The sequence below is a fragment of the Bradysia coprophila genome, chromosome IV (assembly GCF_014529535.1).
Source record: "Bradysia coprophila strain Holo2 chromosome IV, BU_Bcop_v1, whole genome shotgun sequence".
NCBI classification, from domain to species: Eukaryota; Metazoa; Arthropoda; class Insecta; order Diptera; family Sciaridae; genus Bradysia; species Bradysia coprophila.
In genome coordinates this window covers 7,587,362-7,603,955 of record NC_050738.1, presented here as the reverse complement: position 1 = coordinate 7,603,955, position 16,594 = coordinate 7,587,362, and the positions used below count along the sequence as shown (strand labels likewise).

At 34.5% G+C, this 16,594-nt stretch overlaps 1 protein-coding gene across 1 annotated transcript in view; it reads left to right on the top strand.

The window, feature by feature from the left end:
• The window catches only part of LOC119066099 (uncharacterized J domain-containing protein C3E7.11c), an 85,763-nt gene that overhangs the window by 62,662 nt on the left and 6,507 nt on the right, over positions 1-16,594 (top strand). Inside the window, exons 3-10 of the mRNA XM_037168371.1 lie at positions 6,115-6,258; positions 6,388-6,522; positions 6,605-6,670; positions 8,428-8,522; positions 8,588-8,614; positions 10,963-11,110; positions 16,165-16,262; positions 16,341-16,462. Of these exons, the coding sequence (XP_037024266.1) occupies positions 6,115-6,258; positions 6,388-6,522; positions 6,605-6,670; positions 8,428-8,522; positions 8,588-8,614; positions 10,963-11,110; positions 16,165-16,262; positions 16,341-16,462 (835 nt within the window). The remainder of the gene's footprint in view (positions 1-6,114; positions 6,259-6,387; positions 6,523-6,604; positions 6,671-8,427; positions 8,523-8,587; positions 8,615-10,962; positions 11,111-16,164; positions 16,263-16,340; positions 16,463-16,594) is intronic.

Genomic DNA, 16,594 nt, shown 5'->3' with positions numbered 1-16,594 from the left:
ATCGCTTGCAGCTATTTTCTTTTGTTGGGAATGACTGCTACTTAATTGATTATTTTCCATTGACATCAAAACATTTTTAATTAATTTCCGGCATCAAAACTGAAACGATAATAAATTGTGTTCTATCATTTGTACTGTCTACAATGTCAATGGGAGACACTCGCCAGAAACGACAAAGATAATTGGAACACTTCAAAAAATCAAGAAAGAAAAATTAGACTCACCTAACATCGTAAATGCCTGAAGAGTCATTTCCGAGAAAGCATTTCAGTACACGGTACACAAACGCACAGAACGTATTCAGATTCATATTTCTAGTTGACTAAATTAAATTTTCTATTTTCATTCATTGACAATTGACATAATCTTATCATTCCTGTAATGTCGAGAATATATAAGTCTATAGTTAGCTCGTCACTGGTTGAGTTATTGTGTAAAAAAAAATTGGAAATGGCTCTAAGTATGGTTTCCACTCAACAAAAAGTACTCCGTGAGAGAGCGTGCTGTCAAGTGAACAAAGCTAAAAATTGAAAAAATTCTATTGTGTGTCTCACACAGAACGGAAAACGGAAAATACCAAGGTATGCATAGGACGAGTAAGATTTACGTGTGAGACGCAAATCTCGTACATAGAATGTTCATATGTAAGTCGTAAAATTTTACGTATTACTCGTAATAAGACCAATGGTTCACTCACACGTATAGACGAGCGAGTGATTCGTAAAAGTCTACGACTTTTACGAACATTCTATGTGCGAGATGTGGTATTTGCGTCTCATATACGTAAATTGTTCTCGTCCTGTACGTAAATCTGTATTTTCTTTTTTTTTCTGAATGCGTATTGAACGTCTGATTTCTGAACACAATCCAAACGGAAAGAGCTAGTTTGACAGATTCAATGAAAAATAGTTAAATTCTGACTGCAAGGATTGCAATTAAACAAAATGGAATTGTGTAGCGCATGATCTCAGGAGCCCTGTGAAGTAATTGCTTTCTCAATCGGACGAACATATGCCGAGCAATAAGCACTTGAAAATGTGATCAAAGGCTTATCGCTCGGGAAATATTGGCCTGATTGAGAAAACAATTAGTTTACTGGACTCCTGAATCTGAAATCATTCGTTACACAATGAGGGATTCTTTTGAAAAACAGCCTACCGAAATCGGGCGTGTTTTCTAGTGGAACTTTTTACAGGTACCTAGAAAGAACTTTGACCCTAGAAGCCAAAACCACTCTCAAAAAAATTCTTCGAAGCTTTTATAGCTGGTGAAAGGTGATCGAAAGCCGAAAATTTCTTACCTTTTTTCTTTTTTCTTACCAAAATTTCTCCGGGTACACGAGCCGTACAGGGTCGTGTGGGGTGTCATTAGAAAGGTAATCACATGTACTATTGAGCCGAATAGAGACTCATTGGTTTTAAAATTAATCCACGCTGAAATATGTGCAGTTGAAGTTTTCAACAGAAAACTTGCACTTTTCTTACCAATATTTCTCTAGTTACCCGAGCCGTACATGGTGGTGTGGGGTATCATTTGAAAGGTAATTTTATGTGTTTTTGGGCCAAATAGGGTCTTATGGGGTTTGGATGCATATGCGATGAAATATGGGCACTTAAACATTTCAACTTCTCATATTTGCGTCCGATTTCGGTAGGCTGTTTTTCAAAAGAATCCCTCAATGTCATTTTGTTTAATTAAAATCCTTGCAGTCAGAGTTTAATTATTTTTCAGTGAACCTGTCAAACTAGCAAACTAGTCCTTTCCGTTTCCGTTTGTGTTTTCGTTTGGATTTTCTGTTCAGAAAATCTGACATTCACTAATGTGAGAAAAGTTAAGATGACCCGTCAATGAAACTCCTTTCTCTGACGATCTTTCTGATTTAAGTCTTTGAAATATTTTGTCATAAGCCCTCCTGTAGACGGTGGTGGGCCAAAAACTTTTTAATGAGCTTTTCCGGAGTTGTTGGACACTGTTCAAAACTTTTTATTATCTGAAAACGCCAAATTAAAAAAAAAAACAATTTTCCACAAAAATGCTCAAGCCGATCACAAATGTAATACTTTTTCATCTGGCTGACATTATTGTTCTATTTTAAGCTTAAATTAAAGGTTTGAGAATATTATAATTAGTACAAGCTGCTATTTAACGACCAAAATTGATTCCTGAATAATGTTGTTTAGTCTAGGATACATAATTACACATTTAAATTATACTGTTCTACCGTAGTACCTCCATAAAACTCAATGTTTCTTAATAACTCCAAAAATACAAATAAAAAAAAAACTGTAAACATTATGTCGCCATTGCCCACCTACAATTTAAGCTTATAACATTTTTATAATATTGAAAGTATTCCTGATTTACTACCAGCGACATATTTATCTTAAATATATCGAGAGTGTCACCCTACACTTTTCTTCTTATTAAAATACCGTAACTGTAATTACACACGCAACTACTACATTACTACTAAACAAGGTGAATAGCATTATATTACATTATAAAGGAAGAGAGAGCGAGGTACACGTAAAAGCTCGTTAATAATAACATACCTTTGAAATTGACTTTTCGGAGTATTTTTCCGTCGGCCTAACCTCACACAAAAATTTGATGTTATCTAACAAACTTATAAATATTTTGGTTGCATGCTAATACTAAAACGGGAAAAGGGTTGAACATTGACTCAAAATGTGTTTGGCAACTATAAACCATACGAATGCCGATATGACTATCAAAAACCTAACCACCATTGAGTTATTTCGGTATTGTTGTTGTTGTTGTTGTTGTTGCTATTTTCATAATGTGTAAATTGGAATGTGAAATAGAAACCGAAATCGAAGTAATTCTCGTCTACTATCTACTCCAATATCAGCGCAAAGAAGCGTGATAAAATCGAAAAAGTTTTTGTCAATCACCGAATCGTGTACAATTTTAAACTTTAAATTAAAAAATTTCTTCTGGCAGAAAAAAATAGATATATACCGCAAACGATGTCTTCATTTTGTAATGAGAATACCATTTTAAAATTAGCATCTTATGGTAATTTGGGCTCTTACCATGAAAAAGTTAAAATCAAATTAGTTTCTTTTTATATCTATGCAACTATCGGTTGGCTTCCTTTCCGTGATAGTAATTGTATTTTGAGTGAGCTTTTACTCGATTACTGAAGAAGCCATGAAATAATTAAAACTTATGAAACTGATGACAAAATCAGCGATGACGTCCACATTTTCATAACGTAGGTGCTGTTTGCACCCGGTGCAAATAGTATATAAAATGACGATTATTGTGCAAATATCGCTCCCCTTTTACTTGCACTATTTGGCATTCGGTACATTCGGGAGCAAATCGTCATTTTATGCTATTTCCACCGGGTGCAAATAGTCACTTCGTAATGAAAGAGTAACGCTCGGAGCTAAGATTTCAAGTTCGGGTACACGAAATTTTTCGTGAAAATTTGTGATTTCTGGTGGAAACATTTCGGGTTGCTCGAATCCGACCTGATCCAACTTGAAAATTTCAGGTTCTGTTCAGGTTGGGTTCAAACAGGAAACCAAAAGTTCAGATTCGAGTCGATCAAACCCAGGCTTTTGTCGGGTTCGAGTTGAATCCAAAATCGAAAATTTCAGGTTCAGTTCAAGTTCGGGTCCAACTTGAAATCATAGTTTAGATTCAGGTTGAGATACGGTTCGGGTCAATCTGAATTGAAAGAGATTCGAACCCGAACCCGATCCGAGCTTTATGCAAGAGGGAGTTTTAAAAGTTCATACATTTTGCATAAAAGGAAGAGCGTCTTGAAAATAGTGTTGTTTGCGTAACTTATGAACGGTCCCGTAATCTAATTTTTAACCAATGATTTCCAACCTTTTTCGCAAAGTGAATGTTAATGGATTGGATAATCAAATATTACAACACACTCCTTAAACGCTTCTTCGATGTGTTCCAATAAATGCTTAGTGATAAAAGTAATTCTTTTTCGTCTGTCCACCACGATATACGTTTTCACACAACTCCTATCTTATAAATAACAAAAAAAAAAATCCGAAGAACAAATTTGTTAAGTTGAAAATTGTGTTGGCATTTTCCACAATAAAATTGGTGTCGTAGTTTTACAAGAAAGGGATATACATGGTGGTTTAGATAATAATACGCTATTGGAAATGAACGGTTCAGTGAATTCATTGGTCTTATTCATATTGTTTACTTAGTCTGGTGCAGACGATATAAGTAAAAAGTTTTGTTGACGACATAAAGCAATGTAGCTGGGATATCTATTCTTCTTGTTGGACGAAGTGTAATGGATTTTCATGATTCTTGGTAAATGAAACCATTTACGGATGATGGTGTTCGAAGAAACTTATTCATTAATTAGAGTTCTTCACATCCAGGCAGGATCTATTTTCTTAAAGGCAATATTTTTCATCAAGTCTTTGTCAGGTTGGGAGATTTCGTGATATTTTTTTTCGTCAGTTTAGAGTTTCATATAACATTTAGACACTAGTGCTATAATGAGAAAGTTGGAAAAATTCCTTCGTCACGAAAATCTTTTTTTTTCTAATTTGGTGTCGCTCAATATTCGTTGTTGATAGGAAACAAAATGATGGATATTTTGCACACATCGTGTTGTCAAGCCCATATGCGTATTGACCTTTCTCTGTGAGAAAATTTACCCCATTTCATTACTGGTATCGAAAATAGCCAGTGTCGAAATATGGGTGTTTCGAAAACAAGTGAACCAAAGATTCCATTTTTACGACCAAATCCCACTCATCCACTCCCTAAGTCCATGACAAATTCTTTATTTTTTTTTTGTTTATCTAAATAAATCGAAATTTCAATTGGCCATAAGTGTCTCAAATTTGCCTCCGTAAAAATGGTGAAACAACATCAACGCCGGCAAAACATCAATTTCATGGTTGATTATCTTTTACCCACATCGACTATGACAAATATTTTCTATCTGTCCAAGTGAAATTGAAAAATGATTGAAGCTTTATTACTGTGACAGAAGGATTAAAACATTTATTTTGTGATTTCCTACCATTGTAACACAATGACACGATGATGACGAAATCCGTTTATTATATACATTACATTTCCCATTTATTCGATTATATATACACCTACTAGCATTCAACCGATGTATTCTGTCACGTAACACAATTCACGTAACAATAGTTACTGATGTAATAATATTGTCTATCAATTTTACCGAGAATATTATGTTGACCTGCGTTCATAATACACGAATTATACGTTTGATTGTTATAGGTTCATGTTTAATTATCTCACCGGTATTAAACGGTAATCTCTGTCTTTACTTACCGAAAGGGAAGTCTGCAATCGTCAATTAATTAGATCCCAGTGGATAGACGTAAATCAGTTATTAGGGCGTTGATTTGACGATTACTTTAAGATATATCAAAACTGTGAGGCGCTCACGCAAATCTCGCGAAAACTTTTCTTCACAGCTTGTCTTTAATCTCTATTGGAAATTTTATCGTTTTCAACGTCTAGATGTTGGCAAAAAAGGCATAAAGCTTAAAAGGATTTTCCTTCGCAAACATTGAAGCCTTCTAATTGAGTTCTGTAGTTCAGGAACTTTTGACACAAAAAGATCGAGGTGCATCAACGGTAATGTGGCTAATACGAGCAATATTCTCATACTCTATTTCCAGCGAAATTACTGGATATAAACTCTTGCTGCACTTCTCACGACACTGAAAGGCGTTCGTTAAACATAAACCATGAATCATGAAACTACTAAATGAAATAAATTAGAATCTACGTTTAAGCAAAAGCACCAGAGTCTTGATGATTATAAATAGTATGGATAATATATCCTTCACGCAAAATATTCCGAACAATCTCATATCGTCGAATATTGCCCGTATAATTTATGATGTGGAAACATTATTACGTGCATATCTTATATAAGGCTATCCATATACATACACACACAACACACATCCTCCATATAAGTGCAATCTTAGATGCTAAGGGAAAAAAATAGCCGGAAACTTTTTCTTCTCGCAAATCGACTGAAATAAAGTCGATAATGTTATAGAAAAAAAAAACTTTTTACTTAATTTAACAAGTTTTTCCTCTTTCCAGGTTATGGACAAAACTTTGAAGGTCTTATACCGACAACTGATTTTGGTACACCGACTGTTGTTCCAAAATTTGTCTCTAGAGGCCATTTATACAAAGCAATTGTAGGAGATACAATAGAACTGCCCTGCAAAGTTCAGAATTTAGGTAAATTTTCTATTATATTTTGAGAGGGAAAACGATAAAAATATTTTTGTTTGTTATTTGAAGGGTTGGCTAAGATAATGATGAGGGTAATAACCATCAACTACGTTTGTTTATATATTTTTTTTCTAGGTAATTTTGTGTTATTATGGCGTCGTGGCACATCCGTGCTCACAGCTGGACACTTAAAAATAACGAGGGACTCTCGATTTAAAATCGTCGGCGATTACAATCTGCAAATTGCAAATGTTCGGACACAAGACGCAGGTCATTATTTTAATATAAAAAGAGAAAGAAAATTCTCTGACAATTCTCGGCATTACGATAACAATAATACCGTTACATATAGGTGATTATATATGCCAAATCGGTGACCAAGAAACGAGAGACCAGGTTCACACAGTCGAAATATTGGGTAAGTGTTGAATATCTTATTCGATACCTTTTTTGGTATATTAGAGAAGAAGGATGACATTTTAATTTGTATAATGAATAAATAACCAATATATTGGAGCCCAAAACTAGCATTTTTCGAACCCTTATAAACGTAGGAAAAGGGTCGATCACAATGGATATTATTATGCAGTTACTTTGGAAGTATAAGTCCTTCGGAAATATTAGATAGAGAGGGTCTTCTGTGTGTTGACAGCAAACAACAGCATCAATTTTGAAACTCTTGAACTAGAAGGGCTTACTGACTAACAAAATTTAAATTTTCTGTAAAATACAAAAGTTTTCCTGGAAAAACATTATTTCTACCTTCAATTACGGAATATCCATAGTTGATTATTAGACTGGTCGAAGTATTGGAACTAGTAAGTTTTTAGGTTTGGAATTTCCATAACAGACATGGTGGTTGGTGGGCGTCTCAACCGATAAAATGAAAAATACATCTAACAGTCCATCTATCTCCACGTTATTCGTTCCAAATATTGAACTTAGAGTCGTTATTTGTTAATCATGTTCAAAATATCGTCTAATATTTGATAGGGTTAGCAGTTGGTGCGATTACGAGCTTAACAAGCTTAACGATCATTTCCACAGACTCTATCTGTTCTTGTGGTCTCGCATCTAAGACGGGTGTACATATCCTGAGGAATTGTCCACTTTATACCAACCTCAGGTTTCGAACCTTTGGGTATTATGAACTCCAAGAAGAAGATCTTCCATTATTAAATGGTAAATGCATGCACGACTTCTTATCAAAAATAGGTGATCTTTGATTTGGATTCCTGCTTATCAATGGAGAAGGATACCAAAATCTAATCCATCTATTTATCTATTTATTTAAAAAAAAATCTTTTGCTTCATTTGTTCAAACCAAGCTTCAAACATACATTAAACTGGATTCACTGTTCCTTTTTGTCTTTCTAACAGACAAACAAACAAGATTACGGTGTGGAAACTATTTTTTTAACTTTACAACGTGAAGAGAATCTAGCCCAAGGACTTTACCGTCCTTAATCGGATTACGGTTGATTTTGCAAGATAAAAATTAAATGCATTTTCCATTGGGCTCTAATGTTAATTTAGAGACGAATTCGAACCTTTTAAAAGTGTCGGCTGATTGCTGATATATGCAGTAGAGTTACCTTCGTTAAGGCCCTTCTAGCCCTCAATAGAACAAATGTTTTTTCCCTTGAACAAGATTTAATAATATTACTCCAATCTCTATCCCCGAAACGATCGATAACGTTCATGATCTACAGAATTCGCGTTTCTAGCGCCATGACTGTACGCGATCTTCTTTCTTTTTAATTACGTTAGGTGCATTAGACAATTGGTTCTATATAAATCCACAGTGGGCTGAACAACTTTATTTTGCGAGGTTAGTGAACATGGGATTTCTCAACGGAAAATCTTTTGTCCATACATTTTGATAGTGTGCCTGAACAGATCCACGAAAAAGATTTTGTGCCAGAACAAAAAAGTTTTGTTTTAGTCCAAAAACCGATTTTCCGTTGAAAAATCCCATGTTTACGAACTTGGCGAAATAAAGTTGTTCAGCCCCACCGTCAATCAACACCATCGGTCTTCATCATCAAAATTCGATGTTTAAATTAAAGCTATCCCAAAAAGTTCGCATGTCTAATTAGGGTGTTTGCATAGTAAACTAAAATATCGTCTAATATCAAAAACTCAACAGCTACAAAACCAATTTATTTCTTACAGTTCCACCAACGTTGCGAGCCGTCCCACAAAATGGTCAAGTTTCCGCTAGAAAAGGCAGCACTGTAACTCTCGAGTGTAAAGCGTCCGGCAACCCGGTATGAAATGTTTAACCAGTTAAAATAACGATTTATTTTCTATGGAAATCTCTCTTCCCATGCAGGTTCCCACAATATATTGGTTCAAAAAGGTAAATTATTCATTTTCGGAATTTCTGTGGATATTGGGTCCGTCTAAATATATCCAAGCGAATTAAAAATCAAGTTTGAAATTAATAGATTCTCTTTCTAGTATTATGAACAGGAAAATTCATTAAAATTCTTCGAGAAAGTTTTTATTTTTCCTTCGCTCCGGAACAATCTATCTATCCTTTCAAATACAGATCCAAAATTGAAAATTAATTTTATATTAAATCAAGATATGCCATAAATTAAAATCATAATTTCATTCAATGTCTCGTAAGTATTAATACCTACAGCAGCCTTCACATTTTGCATACATAAAATAACTTTGCCCCGAAATGCCGAAGAATCTTAACCATTGATTTCGGTTGTATACGTATAGAACATTATGTATAACAAACTCTTCAAACTCCTCCAAACAAAAACTTTTCGAATCTTAAATTGAAAGTGGTTTAAATTTGCTTCGATGTTCATTCAAGCATGTTTTAACTTTTAAGCTCTAAATTATTTCGACTTTAAGTCGCATTGATAATTCTGAAGATATTTATCATTAATTTATTGTTTGAAGTCGTCGCTGTTCATAACTCATAAGCCGACACACAATATTTCCAATTCCGATTATTATGAATCCGCACCGCCAAAGACAATGTAAATCGAAATCGATTTTCAATTGGCATTATATCATTATGTGGAAGTGAAAAGGTTTATTTTCATTCTTTTTTCCGAACTTTTTATTGGCTAAGTTAAATTAGCTTTTTTGTTGAGAGTTTTTTCCCGCTTCGAATAAAGTGAAAAACATAATTTATCCAGTAATTCATCTGAAGTGTTGTTTATGTGGTGCTTAGTAGACTTTTCAATTTGAAAATGGAAGACCAGTGGGACCAGTTTATAAAAACACCATAAGAACGGTGATCTCATTCAATATGGCAATAATATTGCTTATTTTGACCTTTCACGAACTGCAAGTATATCACCGATATTATTATCGAATCTGTCACTTCTTTTGAAAGTAGTTGTTGTATCTGCAACAAATTGAAATCTTTTACTTCAAATGATTTAATAAACTCCACTATAAACTACAGTCATTTACAAAGCTCATCACTTGTTATTGTCGTTGTTCTCGATAACAGATGACATGAACAGTATAGGATAAAATCCAAACCAATGCTTTTTTGCCTGCCACATGCGAAAATTGACTATTACAAGGCTTTTTAGTCCCTGCGAAAATTATCCATTACACTAGGTTTATTCAGGGTTTATTTCACGTTGACAGTTATTTCAAGTAAAATTTTCCTTGTTTTCATTTTAATATTTTGTTGAATGCATCGAGCAAAAAAGAATGCAAGAAGTGTCGCTGAAAAACCGTTTTTTTAAATATTGACCGTTGGACACAGTTATATATTCGAGACAAAATTGTTACGCAACAAACTTTTAGAAGAATTTGCAACACACAGAATTGAAAATGTCGGCCATATTTAGTGTAACAATAATTTTGATGATTTGAGGGAACACTTATGGTCATACATTTCGGTGTATTTTCCACTTACAACACTTAACCTGTTACAGACATCATGAATGTGACCAATATTATTATCTGGTCTACTACTTCCATCGATCAAATTATTTTTAATCGATTGATTTCTAATCTTTTATTTCAATTTTTTTAACACGCATTTTACTATATAAATGACCATATTCCCAGATATTTCTTGGCATTATTCTGGTCGTCGTTATCGATAACAGATGAATAGCCGTATTTGACAGATTAAGTACTTTTGCCAATGGGACAAACACTCCACTTCGTTGCAAATTTTTGAGAAAGAATTGAAAATGACTAACAAAGTAACTGCACAAACATTAGGTCTAAGCACCTTAAGCGCACTTTTTCTCCGTTGGATATGGAAAATATTATTACCGCCTACGGCTCAGTCTGGAAATCTCTCACACGCTAAAAAAAAAGTCCTACGTACGAAATGCGCTGCGAAAAGTGAACTTTTTTATGCCTACTTTGATGAGCGTAATGAGCGGCTTTTTTCACTTATTGTGAAAAGTCGGCTTCGCCTCGTTTGAGAAACTAACACCTAGTGATGAAAACATCCACTTTTCGCAATTTGTTGCATAAATAACTATTTTAGGAGATTTTACAATTGTGAAATCATTTACTATCAGGAAAAACCCTATGTCTGACACGCGTTTCGAACCCGTGACATAAGGGATGTGAATCCACAGCTCCACCGATTGAGCTACCTGGACCTGACATAGTAATCCTCCAAAGAACCCAATGCCCTCATACTATGGCAGTACTAAAAACGTTTAATTGAATCCATTCGATTCACATAATTTTTCTGTTATTTAGGACATATATTCCAGTACTACGCATTTGTCGGATAGCTCAACTCTAATTCTGGACCGTGTTGATCGCCATCATGCTGGAGTCTACCAGTGCGCTGCTGATAATGGAGTCAGAGAACCAGTGTCTATGGATATCAACTTAACGATTTTGTGTAAGTTCGATTGAACTGATAGACTGAGAATCTGCATGCTTATCAGTCTATAATTGGGCAACGGTATGCTATATTATTACAAAAAAAAAAACGAAAAATGATTGAGGTATATTATGATACAACTTATATGGCAGAGAAACCGTTGTGTCGAAAGAAAGTCGGTTGTGCTTGACTCTTCACCAATATATTACATTTGATTTCTCTACAGTATAAGTTGGCTGATATAATACACATTGCGTGTACTCGCTAGCGCTCTCTTACTACTCGAAAACAAAGGTGCCAAAACAAATATCTTATTCGTCTAAGGTAGTGTAAACAACATGATTGGTGGACAGAACATAAATCAAAAATTTGTTTATTGTTCATGTCTGACCTTGACACCTTATTGTTTGTTTTACGGACCAGACTCGATTATTTATGTTCATCAATCAACCTGCGTTGGTAACTTATGGACAACGTACAGAAACACTTAGCTTCGCTAAATTGTTCCATTTCATTAAAAATTCATGTAAATGTGTTTCGAACTAATCGGCACTGCGATCCCGTTGTAGACGAAATGTTCTAGATTATTTGGTATTTTACGTTAATAATTAATTTATTATCATCAGTACCGAATGTGTTACATTTAGGTCACACACAAAGTGTATGAACACAACCGTGAATCAATATATTATGCATTATTTGTAGCACCGTTGTTATTGAAATAAAACGAACTCAATGGCTTTGAGTGCCATTTGAACTTAGGTAAGGTGTTTAAACAGTCTTAATGTAGGCTTATAAGCTTGGCAACAGCACTACTATCAATAGCTTATAATATATATTCATTCTCTCGTCTATATAATGCGTCTTTTGAGCCTCGCATCACTCAACAACTTAAAATTGGTGCAATACAAATTGATAGACACAGACAAAACTATTAATTCTGGACGTTCCATCCATGTTCAGCAGAAATGCTAAAAGCTCTTCATCCTAATTTACATAAAGACACAATATCCATAAACTCTGAAAACAATTATGAACATATATATATATATATATAAGGGATCCTTGTATCGAATCAAACACTCTAATTTCACCGAGTCTGTAGAATTGCTTTTGGATTTATCTGTTATTGAAGCAATCATTCACCGTTTGTTTGATAGCTTAACATACAGTTGTACTCGGAATGGGAACGTCAATTGGGATTACAACAAAAAAAGGAGCGATCCATTTTCCTGGTATTTTATGCATTGTCTGTTGCAACACAAATCTGGGAGAGAGATAGAAAAAACGTGACAATAAAATCAGTTCATTTTTGCAAATCAACCCCGAACTATATAAAGAGTAATCGCACAGTATTTCGTATCGGCTGATATTGTCTTTTCGAAATATATTACCCCGACATCGGAAATGTTTAACGTTTACTATACTTATGTACAGAAGAAAATCACGATTTAAAAAAAAAAGCTAGAGAGCTTAAGGTAGTAAGTAGGGCTCTGTAACTATTGAGTAAAAAAATTGTGCCATGAACTTTCTAAATTTGGGATACTGCCAATTATTTACCAATGTTCTGTACATTATTTACATATAACGTGCTATAAAAACATGACTTCGATTCATTTATCTTAATTTATATTCACAACAGACTCGTTTGTGTAAGGAAACACGTGCGTTTTAAATACCATTTGTTTGGCAAGTCCTTAACAAACTTTTTACTTCTCAGCAACCGTCTAGTATCAAAGTTTCGCCTCTAGTGCCTCCTTTGACGAGGTAAATCTGTGGAACTCCAAACATAGGCTCATCAACAGAATTATTCAGGCAATTATATGTGCACACATTCAGTGGCGCTGAGGGACAATTGTTACCCATAAAATGACAGAAAATAATGTCATTGAGGAGGAGCGGTCAATAGTTATTTGTTTACCGATGGGAGAAAATAGGAAATTCCAACAAAAGTGATTTTTCGCTAGAGATGAGCACAATGTTTTTCATATGTGCAAAGTGTGATTTACCGTTTTTCTGCACGAAACAAAAACATCGACTCACCATACCATTTTTGAAAACATAAACAAAGTGACAGTTCATGTGAGAAAAGTTCTATTTTCTCCCCTAAGGGAAAGAAAGTGCTGCACTTTTCTCACTACAAATTAAATTCAACTATTCGTCAACAAAACGCAATTTTCTTATGGCTTATTTTATGGAGAAAATGAGGTAAATCACACAACACGTACGAAAAACCGATTTTTAATATGACATTGACTTTGGTTAGGCGAAATTCAGAAAAGTTATCCTGTCCCCATGGGCAAAACCAAAATCTTAACCACTCCACGCATTGTCCAGTTAACTGATCCAAAAACGTTTTTGTCAATCGATAAAATTTGTCATATTTTATTACCACAGTACGCTAGTTATTTGCGGAATCGACACTTCGTAAATATATTTATCGAAAACTTCTATTCAAGATATTGAAAACGTCGAGATTGTGTGTTAGTATGTACTTGTACTTAGCTAACATAAAATAACGAGACAGAATGAAATAAAATTGTTTGGTAATTCGCGCAGAGTGAAATATGTAATCGATTTCAACAGACGCGAATTTGTTGGTCGTTTTAAAATCACTTTCTGTTATCGTAAATAGCAACCACACAATGCGACCACACCGACAAACAAATCCGATTCGACAATATTCCTCGAATTTGTATGCACGTAAAATGCATTACTCGTCCGACATTTTCAAAATTATGGTATCGATAGATTTGTTTTTAGATTATAGTCAAGTCAATTGAGGTAGAAATTTTCGTTTTAATAAAATCAAATTCATACAGTCGACGACTTTAAAATAAGTGGCGTATTTTGTTTTAACGTTTTTCAGTTGATCTACTAATACAAACAAATATGGCTTTATGTCTTTAAACGGTATTACCATTAGCACGCGCATGCGCGTTCAATGTTCACTCGTTTTAACAAAAGTTAACACATTGTACTTGACATTGTATGATTGTTTGTATGAGTGGATCAGCTGAAAAACAACTGAAACGAAATACGCCACTTATTTGAAAGTCGTCCACTGTATGTTGTAGTGAGTTTATTACAAAAAAAATACCTCCGGCACTGATGATGTGTCCATCAGGTGTTCAATATACCGAAACAAATATTTTTTTACTGCACTCGCAAAATCGTACATTAAAATCTAACCAGTTCACTGATGTGGAAGGTGTTTTGGTTAAAAATATTTTTTCTATTACACAATTAATTAAGTAAATGGAAAAACAGGACTCGTTATGTTTTGGTGGTTCGTAGAAATTCCCGAACGAGAATAAACAAAAATTTAGTTCTACGTTCTACGTAATTGGTTCAACGAAATACAGCTTTGAAATATTGCCAGAACCATCATGAAATATTCATATTATATTCAGAGGAACATAAAGTGTACGTCACCGCCGCTGTAAAATTTCAAAACGTTTTGAATTATATTTCGCATTTCATTTTATGCATAAGAATGGAAAATTTCTCAGAAACCAAAAATTTACTTGGTTTCTGATTTCATATTCGAAGTTTGGTATTTACAACAATTATCGTTTATGAGTTTTAAAATAAACTTGGGCTGGTTTCTCTAGAAGTAGGCGTTCTTACCTTACAAATATTTTACCCATGTTCTATATTCTATTTAAACTGTTGAGGCTACAAGTGGAGCACTGTTTTATACATATTTACCAGTGGTAAAATACTGTTCGTTGTAGAGATCCATTGAAGAAGCACTGTACTTTAACACGAAGTACAAATAAACCACCGCAGAAACTAAACTAAATACTTCCGCAAAAGTTTACGATTTCATCATTAACACTATCAAGAGAATGCGATGAAAATGACCGCAGATACGAGAAAATTCTTTTCAACATTCCAGAAATTCTTTTTATTCCGTCTGGCGTTAAAAATTATAAAAAGACAAAGGAAAAATGTTACGGAGATTTTCGAAAACATTTTTAGCCCCGTACGAAGTACAAAGGGGCTTATAGGATTACGATGCCGTGTGTAATTGATGGAATTCGAAGCAGACGGTAAGGGTCTACGTTCATAGATAACGAATCAGCAATAAAAATTCTGTCTGTCCGTCACGTCAATATCTTGAGCAAATCAAATCCGATTTCAAAAATTTTTTTCTTTGAAATTTAGTTGAAATAGTGAGGCTAGGTTCGAAGATGTGCATGTTCGAGTCGGCTCCTCGTGAGTTATTGCCGCCTAAGAGTTTTAAGGTCTGTTGGAGATATCTACAGCAAAATAAACTATGGAAATGTAAATGAAACGGCAAACGATAGGTATTTTCGATACCAATTCAGGAAAAAAAGTTCATTAAAATCGGTTGAATGGACCGTGAGTTAGGGCCCTAGAAGTAAAAGGCTGCTCGGCCCTAAGTGTAATAAAACTCGAGTAATTGGATCGGATTTTGCTAATTTTCGTTTTATTTGTAAGGTAGTCGACCACTGAATAGAATGTTGTCCTATGCGTATTTATACTCAATAAATTAAAATTTTAGATCAATTCGAAATTTATGTTACATTTGAAAGGAACGTCGTACGGGGCTTCGTAATTGCGCTATGCGCAATTTCTAAGATGTACTGATTTCATGCAAAAGGCTTATGGGCAAAGTATGGGGACAGACGTTCACAGTTTCCTCAACTTACAAGGAATACCTCTTTGTGATAATGAGCCAAAGAGCTTCTGAGCCCCGTAGTAATTGATACGTTTGTGTAACAAGAAAAATCAATTTTCGTTGACCGAAAATGTTTTGCTTTTAAGCTCCCCCGATTATGATTTATATAGACATGGCAACCAACAGATCAATCCACAATCAATGACATCCTTCTATAATCCACGCCAAAATTGTTTTTTGGAATTCTTAATTATAAATTTCATTATCCGAAAATTAATTTTCCACCGCTATTATTCCATTAAATTAACAATCCAACCACACTCACCCTGATAGTTCTATATAATGCTTTCGAGTGCAGTGAGCCAACACGTTAACATATTTTTCCTCCACACTCACATACCCAAAACAATATTATTGGTTACAGCTCCCCCCGAAATAACCGTTGAAAAATCATGGGTACACGCCAGTGAAGGATATGATATTGAATTGGCGTGCATAATTCATGGTGATGTAACATCCGATGTGAGTATTCCAAAAAAACGTATTGCACCGTTCTGTACACACACACGTTGGACGATAAACTAATGAAATTCGTTCCAGATGATGTGGTATCAAAATTCATTTTTATTGGACCCAACTGATCGACGGTCTATGACATCGAAAGGGGAGAGACATGTGCTGGCGATTAAGAATTTTCAGACATCCGACTTCGGAAATTACAGGTAAATACATTCGGAATGTACCTTTTCATGATCGTATCGTAAAACGGGTACTTAACGGCTTTTATGAACAGACGTAAAGCTTTAAGCCCGTTTAAATATGTCCACTTTAAAGCACATATCACTCTAAAAACG